Here is an 18,749-nt window from a genome sequence, read left to right as displayed (position 1 = left end):
AAAAAGGGATGTTCAGGATAGTCCTGGTGAGCACAGGTTCTGTATATACAGAACACAGGAAATACAGGGGCATTGGGGTACTTAACAGCAAGAAAGATCCTAGTTTCATTTTGACTGGTGCCATTCAGTGTGGAGTTTGCATGTTTTCCCTGAGCCTGCACAGGATTTCTCTAGGTTCTTGGGTTTCTGCCCATCGTCCAGCATTGTTTATTTTTTAAGTCGGTTAGTCATAACATAACATTGCCACTTGATTTTTATACTTCTTCTTCCTCTTCTCCTTTCGGCTATCCCTTCAGGGGTCGCCACAGCCAGTCAACCTTCTCCACTTACCCTAATCTGTATCCGCCTTTCTCACACCAACTTCCTTCATAGCCTCTCTCACTACGTCCATCCATCTTCTCTTTGGTCTTCCTCAAGACCTCCTGCCTGGCAGCTCCAACTCCAGCATCTGTCTACTATTATATTCACTATCCCTCCTCTGCACATGACCGAACCATCCCAGTCTGGCTTCTCTAACCTTCTCTCCAAAACATTTAACATGTGCTGTTCCTCTGATACTCATTCCAGATCCAATCCATCCTTGTCACTCCCAAAGAGAAGCTCAGCATTTTCATCCGTGTGTCCTCTCGCTCTGCCTCCTTGTCACTGTTGCCACTTAATTTTGATTATTATAGGCTAAATATAAAATGTAAAAAGTGACCACAATTTAGGAAGAACTTTGTCGCAAATTTTAGTAAGCTTCTTCATTATTTTTTTTATACATTAGAAAACATTACCTTAAATGACTAGGAGCTTTTTTTTCTTAAACTATTCATTTGGATATTTTAATGAAAGGCATATATATATATAAATGATGTTATTTAAAGTTGTAATGTAGGAGACAAACTCCATGTTGCGTATCTAACATGATTCCATACCTAATGAGATGTTGTGATCTATATCTGAATTGAAAAGGTTACATGTTCCTGAACATCATGGTGTTAGGTAATTTTGGCCAACCCTATAACTAGCCATGTGTAGTGTAATCTATAATAAATAGTGGTAGGCTTTGTCTGACTGCGACTGATATCTGTCCTGACAGTCAAGCACAGCTGACTAGAGTGGTGCTCGTGCAACCTCAGGCCAGTGTGGCTTACATAAAGCTTAAGTGGATTGCAGGCCTGCTATTTTAGCACATCTTGGCTTCCCTACAGCGCTGCTATAGGGATATAATATAACGATGTTTCTTTCTGTCACAATCTGAACAAAGTCCTTGAATTGTTGGGGGTCAGCCAGGGGGTGGGGGTTAGAGGTTGTCAGTATGATGTTTTTGTTTTCCAGATTCAGGACTGTCATTTAATTTTTTACTTATTCATTTTTTTTAAATTCCCAAGATCATTTATGATAATGCGCTCTCTTTAGGAAAGTATTTTCCCTCCTAAGTTTATTTCACAGGGTAAAAAATGTTTTTGTCAATTTTTTTTGACAATTTTAGGCATCATATACATCAAAATTAAGACCAGATTATGAAATATATAACATTTTGCACATGTAGAGAATACAGCACAATTATGCCAATTATGTTTTTTCCCAAGCAATAAGACATTTTTTGAAACTGAAGGTTCACACCTCAGCCACACCCACTTAGACTAATTTGTTAGGTATGTTGATTCACACCAACGTGCAGAATATACCGTCACCCAACCTGTACATTAAATTACTTGAAATTCTGTGATGCCATTGTGTGTTACTGTGATGTCACATAGGGTAGCTCGCATAGCTATACTGTAAAGGTTAACTTGAGCTGTCTAATAAGGGAGACAGTGTGCCTGTGATGCAGCTGTAAACTGGCACAGTCTATCATATACCCAAAATAAATATACCATTGTAATGACTATAAGGCAAGAACACTATACCATGTCACTGACTACAAAATAGACAAATGAATTAATGTTTGTTTTTTTAATTCCATTGTGTCCTACTTATTTCTTCTTGTTTGTACAGCATATTGGTGCAATGCACCTTATAAATATATGTATAATTTTATTATTATGATTGCCAACCACCTTTAAACCTCGCATTAAACGAAAACAATTTGCTGCTATGTAATTCGTTGCTGCTCAAATATTCACAAGGATATTGTGACCTGATATTACTTACAAGGAAACCTTTGTTACAGTAACAGATTTGAGGCATGGGCGTTATGGTCTTTTCTGTAATTCAACAAAGAATGTAAACAGGACTGTTCAAGCTAAATTAAAAAAAACACATTTCTAGTGATAGGTGGTTCTCTGTATGGTTACGGATTTTGAAGTTAAGTTTGACTTTGCAAACTTGTGTTTGAATTTGCTGGCATTTCTCTGCATGATGGTCTTTATTAGCAATGTCGTCAATGTCATTGCAGTTTGACATAGTTCACAAAATTGTTCTGCAGCAACACCTTCCCAATACTGACCCCCTCCACCCCCCTTATCCAATTCTTATGACTTTACTTCCTGCCTCTGTGATGACTTATAGACAACACTGAGCTGAAAAATCTTACCACAAGCACTCAAATTTAATTGTTTTTTTAGCCCTTTTTCTAGAGGTGGTGATGTGTAAAACTAAATTGGGTTCCAATTCAAGCTGGTAGCGAATCATTGTATCTCTTTGTTTCTATAGATGAAAATGAGTTAAAGGACTGTCTAACAGTCCTGGTTGATGATCAGCAGAAGCTCTCAGCTCAGTTAGCCAAAAGCACCCTGTCGGCCCAGCGTCTGCGCCAGCGCCTGGTCATCCTAGAGCGCTATCTCATCTCCCTCAGCCACAGCATGATGGAGGAGAAGTACAAGGTCCGATGGAAGACCCCTCCCAGCCCACCTCTGCCTGCAGCTGATAATAAAAGGTAAAGTCATAATTTTTTGACACCTTTATTTCAGCCTTAAATGATTACTTGGCTGTCTATGGTAAAGGAAATTTAGTTTGAAAAGTGAGAGATTTTGAATTTAGATTTGAGGTGTTTTGGTGATTTGGTTATCTGTTTCTTCTTTCTTGTTGTCCTGAAGGTGGTTTTTCCAAATCAGATACTAGCTAAATTGCTTAAGCACAGGGTAACAGATGTTTTAACTAATTAAAAAAGGATTTTTTCTCAAATTGTTGATTTATCTCAAATTGGTACATTTGTAATTTGCCAAAATGTAAATAAACGGATTTGCCCATTATCAATTTTTAAAATGTCTGTCGAAGTTTAGCACTCTACTAGGTATCTTTTTGCAATAGAATTACTGACAAAACCTACAAGTCATTATTGCCATTATCGATACTGATTGAATATAAATTGATAGTTCAATAATGCTGACATTAATCTGCAGTCCTATAGCATTTTTAAGTAAGAATCACAATTGTTCTAAGGTCTGTGCTGACTGTGAGCCTGATGTACTGAATAATGGAGTTTACAGATCTGGGAATCATGCCTTTTTGCCTTTTTGCCTTTTTGCTAGAGGCACATGATCAGCTGAGCTGAAAGCATACTCCCTGAATGTCCTGGTTGTTTTAAGTAAGAGATCATGGAGACCAAGAATAGAGAAGTGGATCTTTTTTTTCCAAAGTGGTTGCATGCAAGGTTTCTTTATGTTATTTATAACTTAATCAGAACATTGTGCAGTAATCAAATTTTATATTTTGCCTGGTACTGAATACAAACTGGACTCAAATGACACACATGGGATGTGTGCTTTATTAAACACTGAAGTCTTCACTATCCCTCTAGTTTGCATTTAAGAATTCTGTAGACAATCATGGCATTTACCATAGACGGATGTAGTGCTCATGGTCTATTAAAAGTATCAAATAAAATAAGGCTACGAGATTAAGCTTTTTCACTTTTTCACAACACCTACCTGAAGCAGTGTTTTTTGGAATGCCTTACTAAATGACCTGCATATCAGTACAACCCAGTAATGTTGTTGTTGTAGTATTGAACAAAGATTTATGCAGTTCCTGTCAGGTATACACAATACACCTTCTTACCAAAGTTTGATACTTATTTACAATATATGTTGTATCAGTGCACAAATTTGACCTGTCACGCCTTTTCAGCAGCTTTGTGCTTACGGTCTCCAGTTTTTTGTCCAGGAAATTCTTTTTGATAATATTTCATCTGATGATCTACATCACAACATGTATTATTCTACAGTTTTCCCAAATTTTAACCCCATCGCTGCCTTTTCTAGTTTTTGAGTGTGTTCCAATGGGTTAAGTGTCAGCAAGTGTGGTCTATAGGCCTCACACCTGTTATCATTCAGCCATTCCTTGATGGTTGATAAATTTCAGCATCTACTAAGTTAAGTTTAACTTTTTGTGTTTAGCAACTCATTATATATTTTTACATGTTTCAGCTTTGTTAATTTTTTAGCTTTGTAGGAATGGTGAGAGCTTAGAAAAGAAAAGACACAACAACAAGATCTTTAAATCTTTCTTTTTCAGAGCATGAATGTGTAGCAGAAATGAGGGAATTGAATGTGTCAAACTTCTCAAATTTGTCTTTCAGCCCTCGTCCGGCCTGTAAAAGTGTTGAAGGTTTGGCCAGAGTCGGTTCCAGAGCAGCTCTTTCTTTTGCCTTTGCTTTCCTGCGGAGAGCCTGGAGGTCAGGTAAGAAAGTAATTAGAAGCTGAAAGTTAAGATGTTTCAGTGATGAAAGCCTCTGTCACGGTAATGGAGCTTTAGTCAACAGCTGTTAATGGAAACAGCCAACTGTATTTCACAATCTTGAGATAGTTTTCTGGTTGTGCCCACCAGATAAAGGAACCCAGTAAGATATGATCAGGGAGGTTTCATTAAAACTTGATTCTTTACCATAATACATCAGGTACAGATGTTTTTACTGTAGAAAAAAAAAATTGATTATTTGTTTGTGAGGTGTACCCAATATTTAGGATTACCTTGGTATGAACTGATCGCAGGTGTATAAACACTGAGTTTTTCAGTTTTTTTAATTTTGCTTATCAAAGTGTGTGTGTGTGGGTCACTATGTTTACTGATAAGCTGTTGAAAACAAGCTGCAGATCTAGATGAACAAGGTGAAAACATGTTGACTTCTTGTAACCTGAGCAGTACACACAAATACACAAACACTCTAAACCTTCCCCTGCTTGGATGAGCAGTGTTCCAGGAATTCACTGCAAATACAAGAGTGTAATTGAGTATATTTTTACCAGACACCTGCCGAAAAATAATTGAGTCCTCGTTTCTTTTTCCCTGTTGCCAAGAAAGGATTACGCTCCACAAATTACTTGTAATGGTAATGTCTTGGGCTTATTTTCTGTAAGTGAACCACACACAAGGAGAAAAAATTCTCCTCCTAACTGACTATTATATTTTGGAAAGAATGAACTCTTCTAGCAGGCTGTCCAATGGTCAACAGTCCAATGTAAAATTATTTGTTTCTGAGATGTTTGTTAAATTATCTATTTATCACAACTGTGTAAATATTTAGTAATTCTCTGCTGAGTTGCTGCTCTTGTATAGAAGGGATTATGTTTATGTTCAGGAGATGATGCGGACCTTTGCAGCGAACTTCTTCAGGAGTCTTTGGACGCTCTCCGGGGCTTGCCTGAGGCCACACTCTTTGATGAAGGAACCGTGTCATCAGTGTGGCTTGAGGTTGTAGAAAGAGCCACAAAGTTCCTCAGGTTTGTAACCCACTGTCTGCTTGTGAATTTGAAATTGAACAAAATAAATTCACCTGTGATTCAAAGTTGTCTCATTTATTCGGACCAGTGATGTCCATGGAACTGCCAGCACCAAAGGCAACATTCCTCTCCAGGACCAGCACCTTGCCCTTGCCATTCTCCTTGAGCTGGCTGTGCAGAGGGGCACACTCAGGTATCGCTTTATCTTTAGCACCTTCTTATCTCCTCATTGAGACCCTTCTGCTGAAAAAATTTCCTCATTGAACACAATACTTTAATGTCCTTTATTCTTTCCAGTCAGCTACTGTCTGCTGTTTTACTTCTGCTGCGCCTGTGGGAAAATGGCACCAAAGAGATGGACAATGAGCGCTCCACTCAGGGAACCAGTGCTCCTCTTCTGCCCCTTTTGCAGCGATTTAAGAATATACACAGCAGCAAAGAGGAACCTGTCCCTGAGGAGGAGACCGAGGTTAACATTACTTCAATGCCCTAAAATGTTGCTGCTCTTAGGCAAAATGTTTGTCTAATGAATATTGGTTGCAGTAATTGCATAGATGGCTCCTATTAAAATGCCTATTGCCTTGGATTGAAAATGAATTCTAATAGGTATCCCTTTGATTTGCAGATTCTCACAGCTCCACTGAGTCCAAATGAAAGTTTCCTGCGCTACTTGACTTTGCCTCATGACAATGACTTGGCCATTGACCTTCGGCAAACAGCTGTAGTGATCATGGCTCATTTAGACCGCTTGGCCTCTCCTTGCAGCCCTCCTCATTGCAACTCTCCCACCACACATAAGGTAGAAACCTTTGATCAGTACTAACCCTTCAAATATTTTTACTTTATTATAGGCCAGTAATTGAACATTAGCTTAAAGCAGTAAATAATCTATGTGACTGTTTTTTCATTTACATGCACCATAAATTTCATTTCAAAAAGAATGGATTGCGGGGACTGTTTGAGATCCTTTTAAGAACATCTTATCGAATACAAGTGACAATGGAATTCAAGCTTAATTACATGTGGCTGGTTTTAAGATTCTCAGAAAAGGTCTATTTTCAAAATTGTCTCATGGAGCTGAATTTTCTGATTCCGTAATTGTGTTTATTTAATGTGCACAGAGCTGTGATGTGTTGTTTGTTTTGCAAAAAAGTTCAATATTTTTTCTTAAAGGGGGCAAAAAATATTGGTTGTGGCTAATGGTGGTCCTCTAGCAAAACATGTGATCTCATGGGATAAGTTTGTCAACAATTTAATAGCTTTTTCTGACTTGCTGACCTATGAACGGCTGGATTTTTGGATGACGGATCTAACCTGACATGCACTGCAAAGTAAAATACAAAGATCAATTCTGTTGATTTGAAAATTTAATATTAATATAAATAGAGTATTGAAAATATTTTTGTTGACGATATTTCAATCTTGTGCGTAGCTTCACATGACTGCACTTTTACACTATTTTTTCATAGACTCAACAAGAAGTTAAATTTTGTTTTCAAAACCTTGAGCTTGGACTGCAAAAATGAAATTGGTGAAATAAGGATGCCTGTCTTTTTTCAGGGAACCCTACAGGAGGTCATTGCTTGGGGCCTTCTGGGCTGGAAGCTTTATGCCAATGTTAATGGACCAATTCAGTGTAAAGCTCTTTCCAGCCTTGGAGTCACACAAATAGTCTGTTCAGAGAAGGGCTTTCTCATTCTGTCAAGCAGTGGTGCTGTTTACACTCAAAATTATAAGAGCACAACCCTGGTAAGTTATTTTTCACATTTGTGTTGTTTACGGCATTAATTGGACGAGAAAGGGAAAAGGCTAAAATAAGTCATTCAATTATTTTGTTGCAGGCGCCTATGCTTGTCCATGGGCTGAGCTCCAGAAAGATCATACGACTTTCAGCTCATCCAGATGGGCAACATTATTTGGCCTTGTCATCGAATGGGGAGGTTTTCTCATGGGGCTGTGGCGATGGTGGCCGCCTCGGACATGGAGACACCACGTAAGTAGCTTGATGAAAATGTTTTTTTTTTTTTTTAATTTCTAAAGTAAACCCACTCTATGACTTTCACTTAATGACGCAATATACATTTATACATTGTAGGAATTGTCCATCTACTGCATTTTGTTATGCTTTTAGCTTTTGCTCTTAAAGGACTAAGAATAATTCACTTAAAGATAATTATGAATTGCGATGTTCGAAAAGTTGTTGTTCAAATCTAGCAAATTCAGATTTCTATTCCACATACCTACATAAATTGATATTTTGCCTGATAATTTTTTATTTAATTCTTCAGTCTGTCATCATTTTAGCATGTCATTGATCTATCCATTAATTTATTCCAGGTATCTAGAAGAGCCTACAATGATTGCAGTCTTCAATGGAAAACAGACAGGAAAACCTGTTGTCCATATTGCCTGTGGAAGCACATATAGTGCTGCGATCACAGCTGATGGCGAGCTTTATACCTGGGGCAGAGGAAACTATGGTCGCCTTGGTCATGGTAACCTTCCTCTGTGGTTCAGTGGCTACAAGAGATCGAATTTCTGTTTAGTCCCCACCCCTACATTAAACAAACTCTTTTGGTTTCCAGGCTCCAGTGAGGACCAGACAACACCCATGCTGGTGACAGCACTTAAAGGACTAAAGGTGGTAGATGTGGCATGTGGAAGTGGGGATGCACAAACTCTTGCTGTCACAGAAAACGGTCAGAAAAAGTACTTTGTTGCCTTTAGTATAGCTGTAGATATAAACTGTGACTTTGGTATTTTAGTTGCCATATCTCTGTGTTATTACAGGCCAGGTATGGTCATGGGGGGACGGAGATTATGGAAAACTAGGCCGAGGTGGTAGTGATGGCTGCAAGACACCAAAACTTGTTGAGAAACTGCAGGACTTGGATATAGTGAAAGTCTGCTGTGGCAGCCAGTTTTCACTAGCCCTTACCAAGGATGGCCAAGTGTATACCTGGGGAAAGGGTGACAACCAACGCCTCGGTCATGGCACAGATGAACACGTGCGGTACCCCAAGTTGCTTGACAGTCTCCAGGGTAAGATCCCTATCAATAAATGTTCTTTAGTGATTTTAAAGTTCAAAAATTCATAATAATACATAATACACGGTAAACTAATAGTGACTCCATGTATTGGTTGATGATAAACAAATCAAAGTTCCTCATCCCCACTTTCATGAGGCTTTTCCACAACACAGTTTCAGCTTGACTTGGTTCCTTTATGTTTCCAGTAGGGTTAGCACCTAGTCCTAGTGAGCCAAGCCAATACTAAACCATGAACTAAACAGAATGCTCCCCATTCTCTGATTGGCCAGAGAATGTTTTCATTGAGTGTGATCCACAAGGATCAAACTTGTCATTAAAAAAAAAAACCCTGCAAGACCTCTTCATGTGAGCATGGCTGATGCTGTGACACACTGCCTGTCCCCTTCTCTGGCTCTCTTGTCAAAAACATGACAATTTGTCAAAAACATGAGGAAAAAGTCACAGAACGAGCAGCAAGTACACCACTGCCACAACATCTTCCATTGTGTGTGTAGTGTTGTGTGTAAAACAAAATTGCAGCGGTTATGTGCCACCATGCAACGATGGCCCTGCCCACATTGAGGTAAACCACCCAAGTCGAGTCCAGCCAAATTCTGTTACACACATACTATGTATTGGGAAAGCGCCCTTTGAAAGCAGCGGTTGCACTTTCTCTTAAAGAAAGCAAATTTTTGAGATGTGAGGCATGGCCAAATCGGGAAATGGTGTGAAAAGCACCCAAATGGTATTACCAGAGTGTGTTGCTCCATTAAAAAATTATGTTGGTTTTTTGACACTTTGACTCGGCATTATGATACAAAGACTTAGCTTAATCGGTCTGTTCAATATTTCTATCAGGGAAGAAAGTCGTGGATGTTGCTGTGGGATCAACACATTGCCTAGCCCTCACTGAGGATGGAGAGGTGCACAGCTGGGGCAGCAATGATAAGTTACAACACTTTGACACACTTTTTTCAAACAAGAAGCAACCCAAGGCACTTCCAGGGCTCAATTCGAAACACATAGTTGGAATCTCCTGTGGACCAGGGCAGGTAATAAACGCAACCTAAAGCATTGATTTTGTTGTGCTTCTGAAAATGATAAGACACATTTTGTTGGTTTGCAGAGCTTTGCCTGGTCCTCATGCTCAGAGTGGTCTGTTGGTCAGCGCGTCCCGTTTGTTGTAGACGTTTGCCCAATGACCTTTGAGCAGTTGGACCTGCTCCTGCGGCAGGTCAGTGAGGGCATGGATGGAAGCTCAGATTGGCCTCCTCCGCAGGAGAAGGAGTGTATGGTAGTTGCCGCACTCAATCTACTAAGGCTACAGGTAGGTATTCAAGTTTCAGTTGCCCAAGTTTTATGTCGGTTTTGGTTTTGATTAACAACACTCAGGATTATGTTTGTACCTAAAATAATTGCACATAGCTTCAAGCCACATTGCCGGGACATCCAAGAGTAGACAATATTGATTACTTATTAGACTGAAATAACATCTCTAAAAGCCTCCATTTGTATCCTCAGCTCCATGCAGCCATTAGTAACCAAGTTGATCCAGAGGAATTGGGAATAGGGCTTGGCAGTGTCCTGCTTAACACTCTCAAACAGACAGTGGTCATGCTTGCTAGTAATGCTGGGGTGCTCAACACTGTGCAAGCGGCTGCTCAAGCTGTCCTCCAAAGTGGCTGGTCAGTTTTACTGCCCACCGCAGAGGAAAGAGCACGGGCATTGTCATCACTTCTACCTAATGCTGGTAAGTTCAATTCACAATCGCTATCTAACACTGATAAAACACCACGAAGGACAGATAATAGTTAATGTTCATCTCTTCATTTTTAGCATGTTCATGGGGTAATTTCTGTCCATTTTTTTTCCCCTCTAGCATCTGGAAATGAGATGAGTGTTACCCCTGGCCGGCGTTTTATGATTGACCTGCTAGTCAGCAGCTTAATGGCAGACGGAGGTTTGGAATCTGCATTAAATGCGGCCATCACAGCTGAGATACAGGTTAGTGTATTCAAGGAATGAGCTACCAATGGTTTCCTCTTCTACACACTTTTTTGACAGAATAAACCCCCTTTTTTTTTTTTTTTCAAGAATTTAAGTGAACGGTGTCCCCATCAGCTGAACCTATTTTACCAACTTCATTCAAATTTACTGAATGCTGATGCTTATTAAGTTGAAGTTGATTTTTTCAGGTGTGGTCCACTTAAAACAGTAACATTTGCTTTTTTGAATCTGTTTTTTACGTGACAGGACATTGAAGCAAAGAAGGAGGCTCAGAAAGAAAAGGAGATAGATGAGCAAGAGGCCAATGCATCTACCATGCATCGGTGTCGGACAATGCTTGACAAAGACATTATCAATACTGGCATCTATGAATCTGTTGGAAAACAAATCCTGCCTTTGGTGCAGCTTGTACAGCAACTTCTGAGGTACCTGCCCTTGGTTTGGATTAAAACATTTATTCTACTTTGTGATAACCTTGCAAAACATTGATAGCTTTGAATTTGCAGGAACATTGCATCTCAAACCATTGCAAGACTGAAAGATATTGCCCGGCGTATTTCCAACTATTTGGAGGCAGAGCATGTTAGCAAGGAACGTTCTGCATCTCTAGACTTGCTGCTGCGCTTTCAGAGGCTGCTGATTAGCAAGCTCTACCTTGGCGTTAATGGCACAGAGAATGTCAATGGATACAGTAAGTTGTGTTTTTCTTCCCAATAGTCAATTCCCAGTATATTCCCTGATCTTGAGCAAACATCTGTCTTTTCTATTTCTTAGATCCAGAGCTTCTAGGTGTAGGATCCCTCTTAAAAAAGTACATTTCTCTTCTTTGTACTCACATTGGAGACATCTTGCCAGTGGCAACAAGTATTGCCTCCTCTGGTTGCCGCCATTTTGCTGAAGTGTCTCGTGTTATTGAAGGAGATCTAACAGGTAACATCCAGTGTTAGAAGAAGTGTATAACGATTGAGTTGAGGATGACCTGCTGTCTGTTGGTTGGTAGGGGTGCTCCTCCCTGAGTTGGTGGTGTCTATTGTACTCCTCCTCACGATTGATGCTGGATTGATGCAGGAGACTGGCTCAATCCCTCTCCTGGCTGGACTCTTAGAGCATCTCGACCGTTTCAATCACCTGGCACCAGGGCATGACAGGGATGATAATGAGGATCTGGCTTGGCCAGGCATAATGGGTATAACATAAGTAGCTGTGTCTTCAAAATAAAATCATGTTATCATTGAATTTATAAGCAGTTCACAAGATGGTTTTACAAATATTATGCCTTGGCAGGGTCTTTCTTCACTGGACAAAGCTCTAAGAACAATGAAGAAGTGTCCCTCATTCGCAAGGCGGACCTAGAGAACCATAACAAAGATGGAGGCTTTTGGACCGTTATTGATGGCCGGGTATATGACATAAAGGACTTCCAGGCGCAGTCTCAATCCTTAACTGGAAATAGTATTCTGGGTAAAATTGCTATTTAATTAAATATGTTTGTTTTTTTTAAAGAATAATTTTGGCTTTGTAATTTTGATGTAACAAAATATATCCCACAGCTCAGTTTGCAGGAGAAGACCCTGTGGTTGCTTTGGAAGCTGCACTACAGTTCGAGGATACCAAGGAGTCTATGCAGGCATTTTGTGTTGGCCAGTATATGGAGGTACTAACAGTCCAATTATACCTTTTAAATGTCAATGAATGTGACTCACAATGTAAGTTTATTTTTTATCTATCTATTTATTTATTTATTTTTTTCTTACAGCCTAACCAGGAGACAGTCACCACTCCAGACCTCAGTAGTTTGTCGTCACCGCTCATCGACACAGAGAGAAACCTGGGGTTGCTGTTGGGTCTTCATGCCTCGTACCTGGCTAAGAGTACACCCTTGTCTGCAATGGAAATTGAATGTGCCAGTGGGTTCAGTGTCTTATGATATTCCTTTTTTTTTCCTGCTCTCAAATTGTAATTTAATGGCCTCCAGATGCTATAATTTTGAATGTCTTTACACAGAGTGGCTTCAATCCTCCATATTTTCTGGAGGCCTGCAGACCAGTCAGATTCATTATAACTACAATGAAGAGAAGGATGAAGACCACTGTAGCTCATTGGGAACAACCACTCCAGACAAAGCCAAGCTATACTCCCGCAGAATTACCCTTAGTGACCATGCACAACCTTTCCTTCAGGCCATTGCTGACAACAACACTCAAGACCACACTGTGAAGGTACAAACGAAAGCACAATTAGACACAGGCACAGTGACCCTGAAAGTAAATGTTGTCATGTTTATTCCTATATTCTATAGGACTTCTTGTGTCAAATCGAGCGTTGCTGTAAGCAGTACCACCTTATCACACCGATCACCTTCCCCCCTGAACACCCCGTGGAAGAAGTTGGCCGTCTTCTCCTCTGTTGCTTGTTAAAACACCAAGACCTTGGTAACTAAGCCACTTTTAAGCTGTTTTGGGAGTGACCTAATTTTTCCTTACATTAGCTTTGAATTTGTTCTTGCTTTGTTTGTCTCTTCAAGCTAGAAAGGTTTTTCTTTATGCTGCACATATTCCTTATTCATCTACAACAATATCTCCTCTGGCCATAGGTCATGTTGCTCTCTCACTTGTCAGTCAATGTGCCCTGGGTGTGGACCAAGGGAAGCAGAGATCCCTTCCAAAATCTGTGATCGATGTGTGCCGCATGGTCTACCAGGCAAAGTGTTCTTTAATCAAGGTGCAATTTTGATTTTGTGAAGTGATTTTGAGAATGGGGGGGAGCCTTGGTGATGAATGCAAGATATATGCACATGTGGGAGGTTGACAAAATTAGCTCTGAAAATGTATGAAACTAACTAAGGTGGAAAATTCACATTTTTTTCTACTGATGAGATTCGCAATAGGTAATCAAATCAGATCTGTAAATATGGTGATAGGGTCATACTGTGGGAGCGTTCTTTTTGTGGAGAATGTTCGAGTAATGTATCATGAAAACTGAAAATGAATTGCAAATGAATGAATTTATTTTATGGTTTCCTTCTTTTCCCTGCTTTTAAGACCCATCAAGAGCAAGGCCGCTCTTACAAGGAGGTGTGCGCCCCAGTCATTGAGCGTCTGCGCTTTTTGTTTAACGAGCTACGCCCTGCTGTGAGCAATGACCTATCTATAGTTTCCAAACTAAAGCTGCTTAGTTCTCAACCTCGTTGGAGAAGGATAACCCAGAAACTTATTCGGGACTGCAGGAAAAAAAGAGGTTAGTTTTTTGGATTACGTATATCTAAATACATCTATTTTTTTTATTTAAAATATACTTTATACTTTTTCTTTCCAGTGCCTAAGAAGTCACAGTCTGCTGACATAGAAGAACCAAAGCTGGAGATTGAAGGGACCATTGAAGAGGAGCTTAACGTTCATATCAGTCCAACTGCAGCAGAGAGGAAGTCACCCGCAACCAAAACAACCAAAGTAGTTGTCTTACTTCATTTTTGACTTAATTTCATGACCACTATAGAAATAAAACCACCTCATTGAAAAAACATTTCGAGAATCAGCAGTATAGAATTTAATATTGCAACTTCCAGAATTTCTATAAATTTGAATAATCACTTTCATCAGTTATTTATATCCTCAAAGTTTTTTTTGTAACGTACATTGTGGTTGTGTCTCGGTGGTTTCATAGCACTGCATTGTGTTGTGTCATTACAGCAGGACAAGTGGCAACCACTTCTTAATACCGTGGCAAGTGTCCAGAAGTATCGGTGGCTGAAACACAGTGTTCATGGTATCGTGTCTCAGTCCAGCCTCATGGCCACAATAGTGGAATTTGCCTTGAAAGAGGAGCCCTTGGATGTGGAGAAAATGAGGAAGTGTCTTCTTAAACAGGTGATTATAATACAATTATTATGTAATTATTATAATATAGTTAATCTATATAATATAGTTATTATTATATAATATAAAAATAATAATTATTTTTTATGAAACTCAAATCTGATGTATAGATGCAAAGAATCTTTCAACTCCTAATTCTCGTTACAGCTGGAGAGAGCTGAAGTGAGGCTGGAAGGCATTGACACCATGTTGAAGTTGGCTTCTAAAAGCTTCTTGCTATCATCTGTGCAATACGCAATGCTTTGTGGATGGCAGAGGGTTATTCCAGAGGGGACCAACATTGGGTACAAAAGCACATTTGGGATAGAAGTTATCAAAGAGGAAATTATCTTTGATTGTAACGTGAAATGTTATTAGTTTATTTGTTTCTTTAAATTGTCTTGTTTTGCAGTGGTATTCTTCACAACTAAGAATGTAACTTGGTAACTCCTTTTTTCAGCGAGCCCCTGTCTGACTGCCTTAAAGATGTGGATTTAATTCCGCCCTTCAACCGCATGCTTTTGGAGGTGACTTTTGGCAAGTTGTATTCCTGGGCCATTCAGAACATACGCAACATCCTTCTAGATGCTAGTGCTCGTTTTAAAGAGCTTGGTGAGCCATTTGATATATTATCTGCTTCTTTCAACATTTATCTAATAGGATGTGTTTTTATGGCTGTCAGCAATCCATCTTTAAGTTGTTTCACCGTGTTTTTCTCATGTTACAAGGTGTGCAGCCTGTTCCTTTGCAAACAATCACAAATGAGAACCCTGCAGGACCAAGTCTTGGCACCATTCCACAAGCGCGTTTCCTTCTGGCCATGATACATATGCTGTCCCTCAAACATGGGGCTAATAGCCTCAGTCTCTTGTTGAATTCTGGCCTCTTGGCCCTCACACAGAGTATCCTCAGGCTTGTAGGTGAGTTTTGTCAGGTTGTGTATGCAGTGATTAAACAAGCCAGCACAGAAGCACCAGAGAGGCTACTTGTGTGCATTTATGGATGCTATAATAGTGTTTGTTTTTAATTCTTCATTTCAGGGCCCAGCACAGATAGTAGTGAGGAGGATCTAACCTTAAGTGCACATGGAGGCTCAGCTACTGTACTTGAGGAGTCCAGAAAGGAGACTGACCCCATACCCCTGCCTGCCTCTGGCCCAGAGCTAGCAGCCATGATGAAAATTGGCACAAGGGTCATGCGAGGTGTAGACTGGAAATGGGGAGATCAGGTATCTAAACACATTCCACAGTACAGTAGCAGTTTGTGGATTATTGTTTCATAATTATCAACTAAAAAACAAAAGCAGTCATACTCTGATCCTCAATTTTCTGTGGGTAGGACGGTCCAGCTCCAGGTCTTGGTCGGGTTATTGGAGAGCTAGGAGAGGATGGCTGGATCCGTGTCCAGTGGGACACAAGCAGCACCAACTCATACAGGATGGGAAAAGAGGGAAAGTATGACCTTAAACTTGCAGAGCCACCACCAACCACCCAGCCCCCTGCTGAGGACTCGGATACTGAAGATGACTCTGGTCCGCTGACAGTAACAGATTGATACAGTCACAGCTACACGCAGCACGGTAAGATAAAAACATACAATTTATCACATTCTCTCTTTGATACAGATGGTGAGCTGGTAGAGAAGAGCAGCCACCCCACAGCCATGATGCTAACCAGCACAGTCAACCTTCTGAAGACACTGTCGCTTTCTTCTGGGATTTATGCTGAGGTGTTGCAGACTGATGCAACACGGACTCTGTGTGGATTGCTGAGGATGCTGGTGGAAAGTGGAGCTAATGAAAAGACCGGTACATGAACTGCAATGCCCATTTTTGTTTCCAAATGATATGAAATGATGATGCACTGTCTACCTTTTGCTTTATCCATCTGTTCTGCCAGGCTGTCACTCCCACAGGCTGGTGTCCCGAGAGCAGCACAGGAGCTGGTGCACACTGGGCTTCATACGCAGTGTCGCCCTCATGCCTCAAATGTGTAGCACTCTCAGCACCTCTGCTTGGATTAGCTTGCTCATCAGAATTATTGAAGGACACCAGTCCTTCACTGCCATTACTCTACAGAGACAGGTAGGCATGTGTATCTTATTGCGTGATGACTTGGTATCTGTGAGCAGCAGGAAATGTGGGAGCATAAAATGCAAGGCATTCCTTATTCTTAAAGTATACTTAAAGGATTGCTATACTACTGTAATTTATTATTGATGTATTTCATATATCCCACATTAGGGGCATATCATTTCATTATTAATTGTTTTTTCTGGTGTATCCTTTGTGTTTCCAGATTTTAGCACTGCGTCTCCTCCAGGCTGTGTTACCGTCATGGGACAAAATGGAGCGCTCACAGGATATGAAGTTCCTGGTCGAAAAGTTGTTCAGCTTCTTGGGAAGTCTTTTGAGCACCTGCTCCTCAGACCTGCCACTTCTTCAAGGTCGGGTTACAAATCACCCACGTCATTTTTGAAAATCTAATTCATCACATAGATACATTGTTTTTTTAATTTGTTTTTTTTAAATGCCTCTTCTCTCTGCAGAAGGCTCTCTGCGAAGGAGGAAGTCACGCCCTCAAGCATCACTTACAGCCACTCATAGCAGCACACTGGCTGAGGAGATTGTTGCTGTTCTGCGTACTTTGCATTCTCTTGGTCAGTGGAACAGCCTGATAAATGAATACATCAACACTCAGCTGAGCTCTATTGGAGATGTTATGACAAGTTGCCAGTCGGAAGCAGTAAGGATCTGTGCACTATTACTCAGTCTTTTAAAACGCTACTTTAAGACTGCTGAGTAGCCTGTTAATGCCACATCGGTTGTTTCACCTAATTTCAGTGTGTCTTGGAGGAATATTTTCCTGATTCTGACGGTCCCAGAGTGGGCAGTTTGATGGCCATTCTAGCAGTGATTGGAGGGATTGATGGGCGTCTTAGATTAGGAGGTCAGGTCATCCATGAAGAGTACGGAGAAGGAACAGTCACTCGCATAACCCCTAAAGGACGAATCACAGTCCAATTTCATGAGATGAGGACCTGCAGGGTTTGCCTGCTAAGCCACCTCAAACCGGTAAGAAAGATTTGGATAATTTATCAAGATAAAATGTAGCTCACAATGTAGCTTTATGAAGGCAAAGTGTAGCTCATAAATATAGATTTATCTAATTTCTACATTTTTATTTTGGAAAGATACTTATTCCATTTTTTTTCCTGGTTGAATTTCTGTTAGTTGCCAGCAGTGTCCTTCAGCGTGCAAAACTTGCCCTTCTGTGAGCCCATGTTAGGAGTTTGGGCCCAGCTGGTCAGCCTGGCTGGTAGTAAATTGGAGAAACAACGCATGAAGAAGTGCCTCAGTCGTGGACTCACCGGTATGTAAACTGCACATCACAAAGGCTCAAAAGCATGGTTGCTATTGCTGAGTTGGTTACGATGCATAAGCTAATGATAAAATGCAAGTTTTTTCTTGTAATCAATGAAAGCCTCTGCCATTGATCCTTTATTAATGATTATCTCTGCTTGATAGAATAGTATCATTTATTTCTCAAGATGTTGTCAGGGATTTTATTCAAAGCTTTTGTGTTTCTAGCTGACCAAGTGGACATCCATTTACTGCGCTGTCAGCAGCTAAGGCTTTATATTTTGAAGGCAGCTCGGGCGCTCCTCTCTCACCAAGACAAACTCAGGCAGATCCTCTCTCAGTCAGCAGTAGTAGATATCGGACCCAACCCCAGTGGTAAGCCATCAGACGATGCAAAATTAAATTTGTCAGAAATATGTTAATGCTCATTTGTGATTGAAGCTATTATTCAAAATTGTGTTGAAATAAATGCTTGCCCTTAGCCTAAACAAATAATACTTTCTACCTTTCTGTTTTTAACATATGCTCCTATATATACAGAGACAAATTTATTCTTGATTTCTATGTAGAATTTAATTAAACTAGTAGTCACAGCCAAAGATTGCTATGTGATCTTGACTTTTATAAACTGTGTTAAAAAAGATTTTATGATTGATGTTTCAAGACTTTTACTAAACTCAGTCTTTTTTTTTTGTTTTGCAGAGGATCCAGTGATATCTTCCCCCGATGTTGGAGATCTGTCGCCTGAGGGTCCCTTGCCTCCCTTGATCCTCCTACAGCAGTTGTTGTGTGCCGCAACACAGCCCTCTCCTATTAAAGCAATCTTCGACAGACAAGAGATGGAGGTGC

The 18,749-nt window shown here is 40.2% G+C and overlaps 1 protein-coding gene across 3 annotated transcripts in view; it reads left to right on the top strand.

Moving 5' to 3' along the window:
• Positions 1-18,749, top strand: part of herc2 (HECT and RLD domain containing E3 ubiquitin protein ligase 2) — a 42,685-nt gene that overhangs the window by 3,347 nt on the left and 20,589 nt on the right. For 2 of the 3 annotated variants that reach the window (XM_086161134.1, XM_086161133.1), the window contains exons 5-44: positions 2,641-2,863; positions 4,508-4,608; positions 5,507-5,648; positions 5,737-5,841; positions 5,946-6,117; positions 6,274-6,447; positions 7,209-7,397; positions 7,490-7,641; positions 7,986-8,143; positions 8,234-8,347; positions 8,439-8,690; positions 9,537-9,730; positions 9,805-10,005; positions 10,200-10,428; positions 10,558-10,682; positions 10,932-11,110; positions 11,192-11,376; positions 11,460-11,615; positions 11,686-11,871; positions 11,970-12,146; positions 12,236-12,592; positions 12,690-12,904; positions 12,985-13,117; positions 13,279-13,406; positions 13,727-13,922; positions 14,001-14,134; positions 14,375-14,551; positions 14,708-14,844; positions 15,000-15,151; positions 15,268-15,459; positions 15,580-15,767; positions 15,878-16,070; positions 16,164-16,346; positions 16,438-16,622; positions 16,837-16,984; positions 17,087-17,283; positions 17,382-17,612; positions 17,772-17,910; positions 18,129-18,275; positions 18,603-18,745. In XM_086161134.1, coding sequence (XP_086017260.1) covers positions 2,641-2,863; positions 4,508-4,608; positions 5,507-5,648; positions 5,737-5,841; positions 5,946-6,117; positions 6,274-6,447; positions 7,209-7,397; positions 7,490-7,641; positions 7,986-8,143; positions 8,234-8,347; positions 8,439-8,690; positions 9,537-9,730; positions 9,805-10,005; positions 10,200-10,428; positions 10,558-10,682; positions 10,932-11,110; positions 11,192-11,376; positions 11,460-11,615; positions 11,686-11,871; positions 11,970-12,146; positions 12,236-12,592; positions 12,690-12,904; positions 12,985-13,117; positions 13,279-13,406; positions 13,727-13,922; positions 14,001-14,134; positions 14,375-14,551; positions 14,708-14,844; positions 15,000-15,151; positions 15,268-15,459; positions 15,580-15,767; positions 15,878-16,070; positions 16,164-16,346; positions 16,438-16,622; positions 16,837-16,984; positions 17,087-17,283; positions 17,382-17,612; positions 17,772-17,910; positions 18,129-18,275; positions 18,603-18,745 — 6,989 coding nt within the window. The remainder of the gene's footprint in view (positions 1-2,640; positions 2,864-4,507; positions 4,609-5,506; positions 5,649-5,736; positions 5,842-5,945; positions 6,118-6,273; positions 6,448-7,208; positions 7,398-7,489; positions 7,642-7,985; positions 8,144-8,233; positions 8,348-8,438; positions 8,691-9,536; positions 9,731-9,804; positions 10,006-10,199; positions 10,429-10,557; positions 10,683-10,931; positions 11,111-11,191; positions 11,377-11,459; positions 11,616-11,685; positions 11,872-11,969; positions 12,147-12,235; positions 12,593-12,689; positions 12,905-12,984; positions 13,118-13,278; positions 13,407-13,726; positions 13,923-14,000; positions 14,135-14,374; positions 14,552-14,707; positions 14,845-14,999; positions 15,152-15,267; positions 15,460-15,579; positions 15,768-15,877; positions 16,071-16,163; positions 16,347-16,437; positions 16,623-16,836; positions 16,985-17,086; positions 17,284-17,381; positions 17,613-17,771; positions 17,911-18,128; positions 18,276-18,602; positions 18,746-18,749) is intronic. The other variant, XM_086161135.1, reaches the window with a different exon arrangement.

This window comes from Fistularia commersonii, chromosome 16 (assembly GCF_037954325.1).
Source record: "Fistularia commersonii isolate RoL2024-O1a breed Wild chromosome 16, RoL_Fcom_v1.0, whole genome shotgun sequence".
NCBI classification, from domain to species: domain Eukaryota; kingdom Metazoa; phylum Chordata; class Actinopteri; order Syngnathiformes; family Fistulariidae; genus Fistularia; species Fistularia commersonii.
This window is presented reverse-complemented; position numbering and strand designations above follow the sequence as displayed.